The 17,861-nt window shown below is 32.4% G+C and overlaps 2 protein-coding genes and 2 long non-coding RNA genes across 6 annotated transcripts; 3 read left to right on the top strand and 1 right to left on the bottom strand.

The window, feature by feature from the left end:
* Positions 1 to 3,151: 3,151 nt before the first annotated feature.
* On the top strand, positions 3,152 to 5,281 carry LOC107888669 (glutaredoxin). The gene is made up of 4 exons (XM_016812839.2): positions 3,152 to 3,388; positions 3,468 to 3,556; positions 4,781 to 4,879; positions 4,988 to 5,281. The coding sequence occupies exons 1-4, from the start codon at positions 3,333 to 3,335 to the stop codon at positions 5,065 to 5,067; spliced, it is 324 nt and encodes a 107-aa protein (XP_016668328.1). The 5' UTR covers positions 3,152 to 3,332; the 3' UTR covers positions 5,068 to 5,281.
* A 208-nt stretch (positions 5,282 to 5,489) lies between these two features.
* LOC107888670 (tRNA (adenine(58)-N(1))-methyltransferase catalytic subunit TRMT61A) lies at positions 5,490 to 11,376 on the top strand. Of its 3 annotated transcripts, none has more exons than XM_016812841.2 (4): positions 5,490 to 8,287; positions 9,693 to 10,142; positions 10,680 to 10,924; positions 11,010 to 11,376. In XM_016812841.2, the coding sequence occupies exons 2-4, from the start codon at positions 9,694 to 9,696 to the stop codon at positions 11,243 to 11,245; spliced, it is 930 nt and encodes a 309-aa protein (XP_016668330.1). In that variant the 5' UTR covers positions 5,490 to 8,287; position 9,693; the 3' UTR covers positions 11,246 to 11,376. The 3 variants fall into 3 exon arrangements, with proteins under 3 accessions (XP_016668330.1, XP_016668329.1, XP_040933442.1); XM_016812840.2 differs by lacking the exon at positions 5,490 to 8,287 and adding an exon at positions 8,640 to 9,435; XM_041077508.1 differs by lacking the exon at positions 5,490 to 8,287 and adding an exon at positions 8,662 to 9,585.
* On the bottom strand, positions 8,124 to 8,765 carry LOC107888671 (uncharacterized). Its single transcript, XR_001681442.2, has 3 exons — positions 8,634 to 8,765; positions 8,375 to 8,480; positions 8,124 to 8,264 (listed from the first exon to the last, which is right to left on the bottom strand). It is a non-coding gene; the product is annotated as an uncharacterized lncRNA (long non-coding RNA).
* Positions 11,377 to 12,417: 1,041 nt separating the features above from the next.
* On the top strand, positions 12,418 to 13,770 carry LOC107888673 (uncharacterized). The gene is made up of 2 exons (XR_001681443.2): positions 12,418 to 13,454; positions 13,537 to 13,770. It is a non-coding gene; the product is annotated as an uncharacterized lncRNA (long non-coding RNA).
* Positions 13,771 to 17,861: the final 4,091 nt, after the last annotated feature.

Raw genomic sequence — 17,861 nt, 5'->3', positions numbered from 1 at the left:
CCATACTATGATAGCCAGTGTAAGACCATGCCTGGGACATGACATCGGCACAGAGATAAGTGCCAGTTTAAGACATGTTTGGGACATGCATCGGCCTCGACAGAGATAGCCAGTGTAAGACGTGTCTGGGACACGCATCGGCTAAGAGTTGTGCTAGTGTAAGACATGTCTGGGACATGCGTCAGCACGCGTATATGAGAGCCAGTGTAAAACCATGTCTGGGACATGGCATTGGCAGTATATCCCAAGTTGAAGGTTCATAGAATATCCAATAGTATTCCAAACGTTTCAATGATGAGAGTTATAGATCAATTTTGATAAAGAAAGAATAATCATGTTGTAAGTGGTACGGTACCTATACGGTAAACATGAGAAATGAGCTTAATTTTAGAGAATGTGACTCGAGTAGATGATAATGAGTAAGTTAAATTATGTTTACCTTTGAGCTATAAGTATGATGACTAATGGTGAGATTATTGTTGTATATTTATTTATATGCAACTTACTAAGCTTTATGCTTACCTTTTTTTTCATTTTCCTCTTCTTTCAGTGTTATCAAGCTAACTTAAGGATCCCTTAAAGTCAGAGATATCGATCACACTATCGACCGTAATACCCAATATAGTTGGATTTATATTTTTGATGGTGGCATGTATAGGGCTAGACTAGGATGTTGTATTAAGAGAATGGTTCATGTATTTTGGCTTAAGTCAAAGGCCCTTCATTTTGTATTCAAGCCTGGAACAATGGCTATTATTCATTTTGATGAATGTATATAATGTTCTTTCTATGGATGAATTAGTGCCTATTGTGATGAGATTTATATATTGAAAAGATCTTGTGTAGGTTGTGCAAAATGGGTGACAAAAGGGCTTGGGAAATAGCCTAGATTGTCCACACGGGTAAGATACACAGGCGTGTGTCTAGGCCGTGTGTGACACACGGTTCACACCCATAGGCTTGTGTTATGGTCGTGCGTCCCCTACACTTAAAATTTTAAAGTCATTTTAGCACACGGGTAGGCCACACGGGCATGTGTCCATGCCGTGTCATAAAGTCAATATGCATGCTAGTAGAACACGGGCAAGAGACACGGCCATGTGTCTCGGCCGTGTGAAGGACACAGTTATAGGGCACGGGTGTGTGCTTGGGCCGTGTGGTTTTGGCAGAATGCCCAGGTTTTCAGACATGGGTTTAGGACACGGGCGTGTCCCTAGCACACGGTCGTGTGCTCTATACCCACACGGGCGTGTGGAGCTTTGTTGCATGAATTTTTTTTAAGTTTCCATGAGGTCTCGATTGGGTTGTAAACAACATTGGATCTATGATTGGGCCTCGTAAGCCCATATACGATATAGTCGCTTATGAAAGGAGAAGTTTTTAAATTGTTTTAAATTTTACGGCCCAGTTTTATACAGTTGGTAGAGTTTAAGTCAGGTAGCACCACGAACCCTATTCTAGCGTCAGATACGAGTAAGGGGTGTTACAGGCCAGTTAACTTGCCACATTGGATGAAGAAATTGAAAAAAAACACTAAAAAAACCCTTTAACAGAGAAGAAAAAGAAGAAGAAGAAGAAAAAGAAGAAGAAGAAGAGGCAGTAGCAGCAGAAGAAGAATAGACTGTAAAAAGAAAAGTCTTATTTGCCTAATTTGGAGGGGTTTCATTCTTTGCCATTGAAACTCCATGTCTTTGCTCTTTTTCTATGTTTGCAATTGAATAGCAGCATCAATTACCAAATCCTCTAAAATGCTATCAATTAACTCTGTAAAAACTTCCTCCATATCGAGTTGGTTATCCATCCATATTCCAGACTTGTGCAAATCCTTTTCAGCAAGTTGATGTAATGTCTGTTAGGGCAGCTCCAAAAGGAGTTGCCAATCGACATGTCTCAACACTTCATGAACCTGATTTTTTGATAACATAGCCGGTTGAAGTCGTTGATAGAGAAGTGAAATCCATAGGGAGCATCCAAAATAACATTGATATATATATCCAAAATGATTTCACTGATATAGCCAAAAAGTAGCCTACGATCGGTATAGGACTTCTCAAGCCATACTTTAACATTATTGAACAAGGATGCATCAGGCATTTGGTCTAACTGAAGCCATCTCCTAGAAAGCTCACCCCAATTAAGACCAAAAACTTGGAGAACTACTCTTATGCTTTCAGACAAAGATCCTTACTTATCCTTGGAAGTACCTGCAGTACTCTTCAGATCCAACTGGGATTCCAATAGCGAAGTTACATTGTGTTCTTCGATATCTATACAAAATGGTCCGACCGGTGGTTTAGCTGCACAAGATTCAAATGTTAACTCACCATAAAAAAGAAAACATATGCCCTATATATAATAAGCAATTTCTACCAAAGGAATTCATTCACCTGCTAGAGATACAGTGCTAGGAGAGTTAATGCTCTCTTCTACAAAGAACTGTTCAAGAATTGATACAGGACTTGGCGGTCCGTCTTCGACTGTGTGATCGTCGGCTCGATGATAGGGATGTTAAATTGGTGGATGAAAACAGAGTAAGATTTGGGGTAAGTCATGGTTTATGAAAGGGGAAATTGAAATTGATTTCCACCATGAAAACCCAAAGATTTATGAAAGAGGAAATTAAAGTCTAATAAGATTTACAGAGAATGGAACATGTCTTTCATCTGTTTTATCTCCAAGCATTTCCATTTTTCTCTTCTCCTTCTTCTTTTTCTTCTTCTCTTATTATACTACTATATAAACCCTAAATTACTGCTGATATGGCTGTTTAAATTGATGCTAACCGATCAGCTGGACGCCGTCATCTGCCACGTCACATTACTGTTACGTCTGTAACAGAAAACGATAAAAATGACTGTTTTGTCACTTTTTAAAAGTTGAGTGACTGAAATGAAACCAAAGTGACTGTTTTATCAGCTACCTCAAAGCTGAGTGATTGTTAGTGTAATTTACCCAAAATAATAATATAAGGCCTTCACGGAATCATTCGTAAGGAATAAAAAAAAGTGAATTTAATAAGGATGTCACGTTTAGTTCACGTTTCTCCAATCAAAATCAACTTATTAATTAATTATATTTTTATTTTAAAAGAAAATCTGAAAAGATTCGTGGATCAAAATCCAAAAGTGTCCACCAATATTTTAATTGGCATAAAATCAACGGCCCAGATCATTTTAGGAACCTTCCTTCTTCTTCGCTCCACCACTCTCACGATATCCACACCTCTTTTCTATCTCATTTTCCCTCCACTATAAAAACCTCAACGCTCTCCCTCTTTAGATCCAAAAAAGAAAAAAAAGAGTAAATTTTTCAGGGCTAAGAAAGAGAAAAAAATGGCTTTGCAAAAGGCTAAGGACATCATATCTACCAATACCGTCGTCGTTTTCAGGTATCCGTAGTTTTTATACGTATTCGTATACAATTTTTGCTCATTTTTTGCGGTATTTTATACGTATTCGTTGATGCAGCAAGTCCTACTGTCCGTTCTGTGTGGATGTAAAGCAATTGCTTCAAAAACTTGGAGCTTCTTTCAAGGCCATTGAGCTCGACAAAGAAAGTTAGTTTTCTTTCTTTTTCTTTTTTATTCTAGTTTTCCCTTTTTGAGGTACGATGCCGTTTCGTAACAATTTTGTGATTTTAAGGTTTTGAAATGAAAATACTTTTAATTGCTTGAATTTTGTGACTATTAATTTGATTCGATTCTGTTTAGTGTCTTGATATTGTGATATCTTTCAGTAAAATCAAACGAAACTTTTGTTCGTGATGGGTTATATCAAGTGTGAAAGTATTTTCCCCACTTTTTAGGAAACGGTTCTTTTATAATCTAATGAATTATAGCTAAATTAGCAAAAAAAAAAGGAAAAAGAAAAAGAAAAATCTTGCATAAAGTTTGTCATCTAAACTAATATTGAGCCCTAAATGAGTTGGTCTTATGAGTTAACTCAACGTCAATTCAGTTAGAGAAATTATGTATATTCATGCTGTGCTCATGTTAATTTTTCATGTTTTATTTATTTGTTTGTAGTATTTGATTAATCCAAAGTTATTCAGCTTTTTAACCCAAGTCTTTTAAGAACAATTAGGATTGTTTTGGTTAGCCAAACTTTGCGTTCTATTAAACATTGATTAACTGATGTGGATCATGTTGATTCAACTTGGCTGCCATTTTTAGTTGGTTGCTTGAACTTTACAAGAAAAAGGAGCAGTTGGAAGCTTTATGTGGGCAGTAATCTTGAGTTTGAAGGTCTATTTACATGGTTGTATAGGAAAATCTGTAGTCTTGTTATCAATATCCATGTCTCGATCATGTTGAACAAATGAATTTGAAGCCAACTTCGATTGATTTGAATCTTGCTTTGAAAGATCCTATAAGACTGTAAGGCATGGTTGGTTTCATTGTTTGTGGTTCCATTGGTTTGAGACGTAGGTTTGAATAACACAAGTGTATGGTTTTGGGTATGAGGTAATGGAATGCAACTCCATCCATTAGCTATAATAATGGCTATTAAATAATGCCTTTAAAGTGATTGAATGTCTTTTCCTGGCCTTATAAAAGTGTGAGTACATTATCTTCAATTGGGGATTTGGTATCGTAGTTTAATATAGTGAAGCAGTATGCTCCTCACAGGATTGTTGTGGATGCATACATGGAAATTTTATGTTGTCAATATGAGTTGAGGGTTGGATTTGCAACTCTTTCTTGCTTTCAAAATAAATAGTGAGAATATATACACATTGGTTGTCAAAGTAAATATGGCTTTCGTTTTTTGTATTTTTCCAGGTGATGGAGCTGATATTCAAGCAGCTCTGGCTGAGTGGACCGGTCAGCGAACTGTGCCAAACGTTTTCATTGGTGGGAATCACATTGGTGGCTGTGATTGTATGCCCTTTAAACTCTATGCTATTATATTTTATTCATAGACAAATGAAATCCCTCGTACCATCTCTGTTTGTTTACTAATTACCGTGTTTCTGTACATTTTTGCAGCTACAACAGGCTTGCATAACCAAGGTAAGCTGGTTCCTCTGCTGACTGAAGCTGGAGCTTTTACAAAATCATCTGTTTAGAATAGAGTTAAGCTGCTTGTCTCCCCTAAAATTAATAAACGAATACCAAGTTTGATTTCATGTTGATTCTGTCCTTTAAGTTGAATCCATAGTATAGCATATAGATATCGAACTGAATTGCTGTTGAACTTCCTAGTAATATTTTCATGTTCAAGTTTCTTTTTACAGAAATGTTTTAGCTGGATCTAATTAGAGATTTGTCATGTTTGTCCTATGTGATTTCAGCTGTTTTGCCTGTGACTTTTTTCTTCATGACTTCTGCCTTAAATGCCCTAAAGATTGGCTTGAACAGTTAAGTGGTTTTACCATAAACATAAAACAGGAACAGGAACTGGTTTATACGACAACAAATATCACAACTTTATTCCAAATTTTAAGAACTAAGCTTTAAATTATGGATTTTAATGTTTGTTTGACATATATTCTGATATCGGTATATGATTTTAACTTATAACTGTATGAAATGAAATAGATAAATTTGAACGAACTTATTCTAAAGATGCTCGTCCCTGAATCCGATTGACATACAGATATATGCTTGAAATAGCTGGTACCGTGCTTACAATTTTTATCAGGTCCTAAAAGCTGAAACAAACCTGAATATTATACTCGGTTATAATTTGTAGTCTGTAGGCTGTATCTCAGGTCTCTCAATTTCCTGCTCGGTTATTAAATTTCTAACAAGGTCTTACATGTAGAAGTTCATTCATGCAGCTTACGATGATGATGTTTTTGCTATTTGAATCTTTGCCAATGCTTTCTTCTTCTAAAAGCAGTCATATTTTGAGTGGAAACTCTCTGCTGAACTGCATTAATCATCCGCATGCAGAGTTTCAATCAACAGAGCTCTGCCTTGGAGATAAAGCTTGGAAATTCTCTTGAAATAAGGGGCCTTTTTATTAAAATAACCCATAAATTTTAAAAAAGTTCTAAAATGACTCACCTTTTTAATAAAACACCAAAATGACCTGAAATCTACAGTAAAAGTTGGTGTAGTCAAATAAATGGCGCCACCAACTTGCCACATTAGTAGAAATCATAAAAATTAATTTTTTAGTGGAGACATGTAGAATGGCGCTACCTGTATAAATATTAGGAAAATATTAATTTTTTTTAAAATATAGGGAGACTTAAAAAAAATTACTCATTTTTCTGGTGAAGCCAAAGTAAATGGCGTTACCAGCTCATATGTCAGTATTTTTTTGTTTTACTTTTTAAGTCTTTTACCTTTTTTTTGTCTTTATTTATTGGGTTTTTTACCAAAAAAACATAAAAAATAAAATAAAATATCAAAATAAGTTGTTTCAAAAATTAGATACCAAAATGGTACATTTTTCTTGGTGGAGGGTGGTGCATAGGCGTCATCACTTTGGATTTCTGACCCAAAATAGTAAAAAAATAAAAAAATAATGATTTAAAAGATTTAGGGACTTGTTATGTAATTTTTCTATTTTTGAATGGCTGCTGAAAAAGAATGGTAAGCTACTGCCTGGCAGTGTGGCGGTACTAAACTTTAATTTGGATAATTTCATTTTAAGCCCTCCTTATGTATTATTTTCTTTTTATTTCCCTTCAACTCACTATATTGTGTTTAAACAAACTATTAATTTTAATAATGCATACTTTATCTGGATGAAGTATGTATTAGCAAATTCATTAATATGATTATATATATATAGATATTTACTCATGTATCATATTACAAAAACTAAAATTTAAATACTTATACCTAATAAAACATGTATCTCATTACAATAATAGTTATTTCCAAATAACATATTGTTTTATAATTTTATTTTTTATTTAATATTTTAGTTTAATTTTAATAATGCATACTTTATCTGGATGAAGTATGTATTAATAGATTCACTAATATGATTACATATATATAGATTTATTCATGTATCACATTACAAAAACAAAAATTTAAATACTTATACTTAATAGAACATGTATCTCATTACAATAATAGTTATTTTCTAAATAACATATTGTTTTATAATTTTATTTCTTATTTAATATTTTAATTTAATTTTAATAATGCATACTTTATCCGGATGAAATATGTATTAGTAGATTCACTAATATGATTATATATATATACACGCATGTATCACATTACAAAAACAAAAATTTAAATACTTATACCTAATAGAACATGTATCTCATTACAATAATAATTATTTTTCAAATAACATATTATTTTGTGTTATCACATCACTGACATGATGTGATTTTATAATATATAATATATAATTTTTAATTTTAATTTTTACTTTTTAATATATATATTTAAATAAATTTATTTTTTAACAAATAAATTTTTTTTAATAAATATTTTTTATTTTCTAATTAATCAAATTTCACTTTTTAATTTAAATACTATTTTTTAACTTTTAAATAGAATTTAAAAAATGGTTTGAATATCTTGACTTTTTTATAAAAATAACACAAAAAATTTAATTTATTATTAAAATAATTAATTTTTTAATTAAACACGAAAGTGACCTAAAATCTACAAATTATTTTTATTAAAAAGCAGAATATCTTTGAAAATAATTTAAAAATCATAATTTAAAATATTATAAAACAAATTAAATAATATTTAAATTATTATAAAACTAATAACAAATTTGAAAGTTTAAAATATTTAAATATTAAAAAAATAATATTTAAAATTTTAAAAAATAATTTCAAAATATATATTTAAAATTTAAAAAATATATATTAATAAAATATTTCAAAATATATATTTCAAAATTTTTAAAATTAATAATAAATAAAATAAATAAAATAAAATAAATAAAGACAAAAAAAAGTAAAAGAGTTAAAAAGTAAAAAAAAAAAAAGTACTGACAGATGGGCAGACTGGTGGCGCCATTTACGCTCCACCAGAAAAATGGATAATTTTTTTTAAGTCCTCTTATGTTTTAAAAAATTTCAATATTTTCTTGGTATTTATACAAGTGGCGTCATTTTACATGGCTCCACCAAAAAATTAATTTTTATGGTCCCTGCTGATGTGGCAAGTTGGTGGCGCTGTTTAATTTGGCTCCACAACTTTTACTGTAAATTTTAGGTTATTTTGGTGTTTTATTAAAAAAGTAGGTCATTTTGAAACTTTTTTAAAATTTATGGGTTATTTTAATAAAAAGGCTGAAAGAAGGCTTTGTTCTCTTTAAGCAACTCCTCCCAAACTGCAAAAAATGAACTTATAAAGGTAAAAATATAAATACAAAATGCTTTAAACATGGTTATGATATGATGAAATATACGAATGGGAGATTAAGCTAGGAAGTTGTTTTACCTGTTAGGGTGATGACTGGTTCAATGTTGGCATGCTTAGCAAGTGCTTCGACGCACTCATCTTTGCTCATCTGAAAAACCAGACAGCTCTCTATCATATGTTGAACCTACAAAAGAAATCGAATCTTTTCTTAGAAAACATTAGGAAAAAGGAAACCATAATTTAAATGTTTAAAATATGTACGCAAAGCACAAGATTCTGAAAGTATCCCCAAGACTTTGATTGGGAGATAGTAACGTAATTAATATGAAGTTTATACCATTCTAATGTAGTCATGTGGGTGGCAATGCAAACAAGGGAATTGATGCTTATGGCACATTTTTGAGAAAACCAAAAAAGGAGAGCGAAAAGAAAAAGAAGTGTAGGGTTGAGAGATATTTTTGGTAGATATTTAGAATGGGGTTTTATAGGGAAAAGGCATAAAAAGAACAAAAAAATGATGAAGGCCTAAGTGGGGTGAAAGAGAAAGAAAGAGAAAAGGGTGGTTGTTATCCATAAATATATCCAAGTGAAGGGCCAAAAGAGGCTGAGAAATCTTTAGTCTTTTGGTTCACCTCTGCTTCCAAGAGATAAGACCTCCTTCTTCCCTTTGTATTTACTCATATTTAGTCGGATCAAGTTGTCATCTCTGTATTTTAATTTATTATAATTTTTTGAATTCTTTTAAAATTGTATTTTTTTTATAATTTTTAAAATTTTAAAATTAAGATTAAATTATCATAATGTATAAATATTAATAGTTAAATATTTAAAAATTAAGAACAAATTGATATGATATATATACCAATTAGAAAAGCCATGTCATCTTTAATTATTTAACTATGAGTTAGTTAAATGACTAAATTATAATTTTTTACAGTTTAAAGATTAAAACGGAAATCCACATATAACTCAGTGACCCGCCGACCACGGTGTACTTTAATAACACTATAATCAAATATTCAAAACCCTATTTGGTTAACAATGGAAGTTGAATAAAACCCAGGGTTTTTGGCTGCTTCCATGCTCTTTTCTTCTTCATATCTGGAAAATATTGCTATCTAATACAGAAGTACTTCTGGGTAAGTCTTTTTTTTTCCTCAATTTTCTACCTTAACTATTGGTTAAACCATTCATCTTACATTCTTTTCCTATTTATATCCATATATTTTTTGGTGAATTCGGATCTTCCTGGTATTCTGGGTGATAGTTTATTCTTAATGGAACTTTGGGTATGTGGTAATTATTTTCGTTTTGGGGAGTAAAGTTTGGTACAGAAATTACATATTAGTACAACATCATCTGTGTATTTAATTGAATATGTTTTCCATCTTTTAAGGATGTTGCTTATGGATTCCTCGACGAAGATATCTTTCAATCGTTGCATTAGAGATGGAGATTTGGTTATTGTATATGAGAGGCATGATACCATGAAAGCTGTTAAAGTGTGCGAGAATTCGGTTCTTCAAAATCGTTTCGGTGTATTTAAACATTCGGATTGGATTGGCAAGCCGTTTGGTTCCAAAGTTTTCAGCAACAAAGGTGGATTCGTTTACCTATTGGCTCCAACACCGGAGTTATGGACTTTGGTTCTAAGTCATAGGACTCAGATTCTTTATATTGCGGATATTAGCTTTGTGATCATGTACTTGGAAGTAGTTCCGGGTTGTTTGGTTCTTGAATCCGGGACCGGTAGTGGCTCATTAACAACATCGTTTGCAAGGGCTGTGTCTCCAATGGGACATGTGTATACCTTTGATTTCCATGAACAGAGGGCTGTCTCAGCTAGGTAAGCCTTAATGTTTATCGTTTCCGAAAGTGCATTGTGATGAAATATGATATAGTAACTGCTTAGGTTGAACATAAATTCTGGGTCATCTTGAGTTGATGTCTTCATAGATCTACATTTTGTTGCCGTGGTACTTCATTGTCTCTAATTGTCTCGGTTTACGGATCTTTATTAGTTTCATTAGTGAGGGCATTGTTATGAAATTTTGGTTTCAAAGATTCCAGTTATGAAATATGATTTTAGTAACTGCTTAGGTTGAGCTTGAATTCTAGGTAGATTTCAGAAGTCTGTTTGGGTAGATGTATTCTTCGATCGACATTCTGTTGCTTTCATGCTTCATAGTCTCAACATTATCTCGGTTTTATGGAACCTTGCGTAGGACTCATTTATGATGCATATTTTATCCTATTATATGGTTTTTGGTTTTCTAGTTGATAATAGAAAGATCCAAGGATGGTTTTTGTTTTTTTCTTTGATTCTTCTATGTGTCGGTTTGCGAAAGAAGGAATGTTTTATGATTTTTTGCTACTTCAACAGAGAGGACTTCGAGAGGACTGGAATAAGCACTTTAGTCACTGTGGGAGTCCGAGATATTCAGGGTGATGGATTTCCGGATCAGTTTTCTGGATTGGCTGATTCTGTATTTTTGGACCTACCGCAACCTTGGTTAGCCATTCCTTCAGCTCGAAACATGTTGAAACAAGATGGAACTCTGTGTTCCTTCTCACCATGCATCGAACAAGTGCAACGTTCATGTGAAACTCTTAGATCTGACTTTACAGGTAACATATTAGAAATGAGTTATCCTATCTTGTTCAAGCAGTTTTTCTTTTAAAGCATCATGAACTTTGCTTGTAATATGCACAGATATACGGACCTTGGAAATACTGCTCCGCACGTACGAAGTCCGTGAATGGAAAATGGATCACTCGAAAGTCGATGATGGTAATTCCACTGCATGCCCTCCACGCAAGAGGAGGCAGCCTTCGAGTGAAGCAAGTGTGGGGGACAATGCAAGTTCTCCTGCAGTTATGGCCCGGCCATCTGCTGAAACACGAGGGCATACTGGATATTTGACATTCGCAAGGAAGTGTGTTTCTTGAAAAAAAAAAAAAATTACAAGTTGCAAACAATTTTAATCCTACTATTATGATTGATTCTTAGCTCACTCAATGACACATTCCTGAGTATTCACTTCACAAGTCACTATTTATATAGGACCTGTTCATGTGCAGCCGGAATTTTTTTTTTTGTTTAAGCCTGTTTTTGGCCTGGTTTGAATTCACTGTTGTGAGTATAACATTGTCCAAGTTCAGCTCGGACCATGTCTACAGGTATCGGTGTCTTTTGATAGTTGGAATGGATTGATAGGATGGCTGAAAATGGGTTTAGGAATTAGGGGATGATTTAGATTTTCCCTTTGGGAAACAAGCCATAATTGTTCTTTTTTATCTGAAATGTGCATTAAATTAACTTAACCATAGTGAAATACAAAAAGAACATCACAGGCATCGGCCTTCTCTATATTAGGAGTGAATTCGATTTGATTTTGGTAATCATAGTGAAATACAAAAAGAACATCATAGGCATCGATCTTCTCTATATTAGGAGTGAATTCGATTTGATTTTGGTTTTTTCATATTAATTTTGACTTTTGAATTTATGGACTTAGTTTATCAAAAATAAATTTTATTTTTTGATTTTTGGATATTATTTGATAAAAATTCATAAATATTTCTAAAAAAATAAATTTTCAAGTACGCAAGATAATAACTTTTATATTGTATTTTTCTGAAAAAGTAATTTTTAGTTTTTTTAGGATATTTTATTATTGTAAATATAAAAAATTATTTTTACATCGTAAAAATAAAAATAATTATAAATTAAATATTAAAATCAGTTATGAGTGTGCTTCGGAATAAATTAGTGTAGAGCGGTCTGCAATGAGCAAGAAGTCTATTATCACTCACGTTAGTATGCAAAACAAAGTTTATAACAAGCATGCGCATCAAACAACTCATAATGGTTACGTGTTTGTCTTTGTAGCTTTAGTGCACATTTATGAAAATTACAAAACAGTATTTAATGTTATTAACTTATAAGCTTTTGGTCTCTTATCCATTAACACAACAACAAGCTCATCACATGGCATGTTCATAAGTGGGTTTAGTAGTTAATTTGATCCCTAAACTCTAATTAAAATATCAATTTGGTACTCTTTTTTTTTTTGAAATAAAATCGGGTGGATTTATTAATAATGAAAAGAATAAAATCAAATAAAAGTTCTAGTTATTTTGGTTCGGGCCTATGACACACTAGACTAACTATCCAATAAATGGCCTAATTCTTTTGGTTCAGGCCTATGAAGCATTAGACTAGCTTTCGACTTTAGCCACTAGTTTCAAAATAAAACAAATAAAATAACCCTAATAAAAGCCTACCTACTGATTGAAAACAATAAAAGGAAACTTATTGTAATGAAACTAGCCGGTTCCAAAGACACAGCTGGACTCCTTTTCCGTATTGTTCTTTCACATCTCCATCTCCTCTGTGTTGTCGATAGCCGCTCCATATTCCATATTAAGCTATCTGTTACATTTCATTTACCATAAGCAAACCTCAATCTGGGTTGCTTTTCCATCTTCCCTCCGATTGCGAATGGTGCTAAGTTAGATCCGCCCTTCTCTGGTACGTTTCCTCACTCTTTCTTAAAGACTCCTTCGCTAGGTTGTGAGCATAGGCATTCTCTGTTCTTTTGATGAACTAGAATTTTATTTCTCGAAAACGAGTCATACTACTTTGAATATCTCTAATTATTGCACCGATGGTTGATTTGTCTGAGTTTTTTGATTGGCATTTTTTGATAACTGTTCGAGAGTCTCCCAAAACCGTTATTGAAGGAAGGGCCATCAAGATCCCTAACTGAACAGCTTGCAAGCCTGCGTAAGCCTCTGCTGCAAACGGAGATGGAACGTTTGCGTTTACCACTGTCTTTAATGCAAAGAGTTCTCCCATCCGACTCTAAACCACTAAGCCCGATGCTGATTTGTGACTTCTGTTGTTGAATGCTGTGTCAAACTGAATCGTTGCCCTGGTGTTTGCATCTAGATGGTTGCTCCTGCTACCAATGGAAGAGGTAAACTTCTTTTCTTCTAATCCCTCAATTTCAACCATATATCTTCGGATATTCTGTGAAATCTCTCCCCCTAACTCTATCTTTCATGCACGAGTTTATTTCTTGAGCTCTATATGATCCACAAATCGCAACAGAGCAGGCGACACTGTTGATGAGTACTATTCTGAAAGATCCAGGTAATCCATTCCCAGATATTTTGAGCCGTTCTAGTAATAACCCATGAGACCTTTAACTTCTACCAAATCTCTACTGTTACAGGGCATTGCTGGAAAACATGCACACAGTCTTCTTTTCCATTCCCCGCATCAAGGACATAAAGCACTATTAATCACTCGCTTGTATTTTAGATTTGCAAAATTCGAAATCAAGCATTTAAATTGTGGTAACGGCCGCGTTTTCGTTCGTGTTGCGTTTATCGCAGTTGCTGACATAAGGGATCGGTTGTGAATTTTTTTAAAATTTGCACAATTTAAAAAAATCACTTTTGAATGATTTTTAGAGTATTTTCTAACACTTATGAATTTTTATTAATATGATATATATGAGAACACAATTTTTATAATAATTAATTATTTGTATATTTATTTATGAATTTTATAAGAATGTTATATTAATTAATAACAAAGTAAAAAAAGAGAGAAAATATTAAACATTTATCATATTTAATAAGTTTGAAAGTTTTTATGAATAAAATAATTAAAATTTATACTCGAAAGATGTCTTCAATATTTTTTGATAGCTTTAAATATGGTGAAGATATAAACATTTTGTGGTACAAAAAGAAAAAAGGAATAGATAAATGTATAGATTCTCATTAATTATTCTTATTTCTTACCATTTATTCTTACTTTCATTCTACTTTCGTATATTATTTAACATGCTTTGATTTTTAATTATCTTTTTATAAAATATACTCTATTCATTTATCTAAAGAAATATTTTAAATGTTTTAATATCATCAAAATTAAGAACATTAACAAAAGTTTTCTTTAAAAAAACATACATTACAAATAATGGTAGTGGGGCGATTTAGTTTTTACCAATTAGTGGAATGACGAGGAAGATCGGATCATTCACCTTTACTTTGAGAGCGTTTTTGACTTGATTCTCTTGGCCTTTGTCTAAAAAAAATTCAAAAAAAGTAACATTTTCACCTTGGTTTTCATATAATTGATATGGAGGATATATTTGAGGAGGAGGATACATGAGAGGTGGAGGTGGGTGATACATTGGTGGTGGAGGATGTATTTGAGGCTGGTATAGCACAAGGAAATGGTGCATAATAATCATATGGTTGTGGATAACCATGTGAAGGTTGAAAATATGAAGGTTGTTCTGGTGGATAAAAATCTTGAGTGCTAGTAGATGAATCACTATACCCAAGGTTACTAGAACTTGATCTCCTACCGGATGAAGAGCCTACAAAAGTATGCTTCTTGCATTTTCCTTTTGATGGAGTTCTAAGTTCACTTCTATCCTTTTTAAGTTCAAGAAACATATTTCCATCAAACTCTAATTTATCACGGAAATGTCCACTAGTGGTACCAATCCCATATTCTTTTCCATACCGACTAGAAGACCTAATTTCACCTCTATCACCACTAAATCCGTCATCCTCATCAATTGGACTTAAACCACCACCATCGGGTCCATCGCCACTCTGACTTGGCGTTGAACTAGAACTTGAAAATGAGACAAATTGTGTTGTTGAGATTGATCAACATCCATTTCATCATCAGAGGTATCCACAGGCAACACACCGACATTTTCACCATCTAATAATGGATTCTCTTTCCCATGAAGCCTTTCTGATAGTGGATCAACCTCTTCAAATATATGATCAAGGCTGATAGGATTAAAACTAGCGTTTATATCATCAGTGCTCATTCTTTTTTGATGCCTTATATTATAATAGGTAAACACTAGTTTCTCAAGTTTTTTATACTTTAACCTGTTTCTTGCCTTTGTGTGAATATAATTAAATGTGCTCCAATTTCGTTCGCAATTCGATGCTTAAGTTGTTTGACTAAGCACTTTAATTGCTAATTTTTGTAATTCGGGAACGCATGTGTCGTATATTATCCACCATTCAGCTGCATAATATTATTTAAATTTCAAAATAACTACAAAATGTACAATATAATTAAATAATATAAATTAAATAAAATAATTTAATTAACTGTTTACCCGGATTCATTTGCTTCCAAGCTCTTTGTGCTTGTGGAGCACAGAATGTTTCCTGTTTATCTTTAAATAGTAACAACTGCGTAAATAAAAGATAGAGTAAAAATAAAAAAATATATATATTTCAAATCATGTAACTAAGTTACAAATAATATTACTTGAATCTAACCTGATTAACCATTCTGACTTGAGAATCAAGAGAAGGTTCTAATCTTTCAATTACTAATCGTGTACCTTCTAATGTTTCTATTAGTACATTCTCAGAATGTTTCACCCCAAATTGAAATTGAGGATTGAGAAAACAACCTAAGTATAATTTATTAGAATATCATCAAATAATAATCTAAAGCTTAAAATAATAAAATATAAAAATAGTTCTTAATTATATGAAACATTTTATCTTACCAGCTGAATGCAAGTCGGAATGCATAAAATTTCATCTATTGTCAATAATATTTTCATACTCAGTGAAATATTGACAATCTTGTCGAATTGCTCGTTTAGCTCTATCAACAGCCTCATAAATAAAGCCCATTGTTGGTTTTTCATCACTATCCACAAGTCTCAATAATTTTACTAGGGCTCGTAAACTTTTATGAGGTCGTTAGCTTTTTTTCAAAATTCTTTTCCCAAAACAATTTTTTTGGCTTCATAAGCAGGCCCTGACTTTTGCTGTCCCCATTTTGATTCTTTAAATTCCTATATATTCATAAGAAACATTTTAAAATAATATAATTTAAATTATTTGGAACTAATAAAATCATTAAAGGTTGCTATATTTAAGTAATTATATTAACTAATTATAAAATACTAACCTTTGAATTAAACATTTCTCTCAGACCTTACTTTTGTCTTGTTATCTCTTCAAGTTAAACGAAATGAGTTGCAAATCGAGTAAGAGCGGGTCGAAGTATTTATTTCCCTTGTGTATACTTCTTTATCAAATTAACAGTCCAAATGTGATTGTATATAAAACAAGTCACTTTCTTTGCCTCTTCTAACACTTTTGCTACACTGGGCTTTTTCCCAATATCTTCAATGCATAAATCTAAACAGTGAGCTGCACATGAGGTCCAATATAGATGTTTTCTTTTCAACATTAATTTTTTTCCAGCAGCTTTCATTGCTACTTCATTATCAGTCACTATTTGGACAATGTAATTTTCTCCAATTTCTTCTACAACTGAATCTAGCAAACTGTAGTAGAATTCAACATCTCTACTACAAACACTTGAGACATCTACCGATTTCCAAAAAATGATTCCTTTACTACAATAAATAAGGAAATTAATGATGTGTATTTGATTCAAACTGTTGGTCCAACCATCACACATTAGAGTTGCACCCAATTCATTCCAATGAGTCTTTAGTCTATTTACCCAATCACGAACTCGTTGATACTCTGACTCCAAATACACATCTGAAACCTCATAAGGTGTTGGGAGCTTTACACCTTGTCCAACTTCTGTTGACTCTTGAATTAAGTTATACAACCATGGAGAGCTTGCTAATTGAAAAGGAAGTCTTTCATATATTAAAAATTTAAATACCGCTTCACCTATCTTCCTTCGAAAACTCTTTAAAAAAGAGTCATTGACCTTTGCTTGCTTTGAACTTTTGCTTCTAACCAATTCAAGTATAGCTCCCCTTAAGGTAAACTCAGACTCACTTGGGATGGATTTACTTGTTCTTTCTCTATGATATTCTTTAGCTGATCCATGAGAAGATCGCGCTTCTTCATAAATGTTATTCCAACCACCAGTACTTTGTCTGAACTCTTCCCTTCTATGCCACTCGTGTTGTGATTGGATACTTTCTTGAGTTGCTTGCCTTATAGCAAAAACCTCATCAATGAATTCCTCGTGTTGATCCTCATCTTCTCTTAATTGAGATAAGAATTCATCTTTTCTCCTCTTTTTGTCTATTTTCTTTGTCTTGTTTTCTTTCAGTATATTCATCATACATTCTCTAATGACACCTGTTAATAAAATAAAAATAATTCACACTTTATATTATTATCAATTATATATAATCATTATAAAAAATTTACAATAACATTTAAAAATAATAATAAAGTATCACATACAAGTAACATTAGGGCATGGTGTAACATTGCCAGTTTTATGAGCAATGTGCTCTTTAAATCGCGTTATTCCTCCTTTCACAACTTTACCACAAAGTTTACATATGATATCTCCTTTCGTATTTGACACTGGAGTTCCAAAGTGCCAACCTATATCATTCCTTGGTGCACCCTCCAATCCTTTAGTCGGGAACTTTTCACTTGGTGGCATGCTTTATTTTTATTTATATATAAGAAACATAAAATTATATTTAGAAATATAAGCAACTCATTACTTATATTATCAACAATATAATACAAAAAAAAGTAAACATTA

Source organism: Gossypium hirsutum, chromosome A09, assembly GCF_007990345.1.
Source record: "Gossypium hirsutum isolate 1008001.06 chromosome A09, Gossypium_hirsutum_v2.1, whole genome shotgun sequence".
NCBI classification, from domain to species: domain Eukaryota; kingdom Viridiplantae; phylum Streptophyta; class Magnoliopsida; order Malvales; family Malvaceae; genus Gossypium; species Gossypium hirsutum.
Note: the sequence above shows the minus strand (reverse complement) of the source record. Positions and strands in the feature narration are given on the sequence as shown.

What these genes read in the sequence shown, in the direction of transcription:
- LOC107888669 (XM_016812839.2), top strand. Translation starts at nt 3,333, where the DNA reads ATGGCTTTGCAAAAGGCTAAGGACATCATATCTACCAATACCGTCGTC. An exon ending in AATACCGTCGTCGTTTTCAG is followed by an intron (nt 3,389 to 3,467) that starts GTATCCGTAGTT and finishes TCGTTGATGCAG; the next exon opens with CAAGTCCTACTGTCCGTTCT. An exon ending in TCACATTGGTGGCTGTGATT is followed by an intron (nt 4,880 to 4,987) that starts GTATGCCCTTTA and finishes ACATTTTTGCAG; the next exon opens with CTACAACAGGCTTGCATAAC.
- LOC107888670 (XM_016812841.2), top strand. Translation starts at nt 9,694, where the DNA reads ATGTTGCTTATGGATTCCTCGACGAAGATATCTTTCAATCGTTGCATT. An exon ending in CAGAGGGCTGTCTCAGCTAG is followed by an intron (nt 10,143 to 10,679) that starts GTAAGCCTTAAT and finishes CTACTTCAACAG; the next exon opens with AGAGGACTTCGAGAGGACTG. An exon ending in TCTTAGATCTGACTTTACAG is followed by an intron (nt 10,925 to 11,009) that starts GTAACATATTAG and finishes TAATATGCACAG; the next exon opens with ATATACGGACCTTGGAAATA.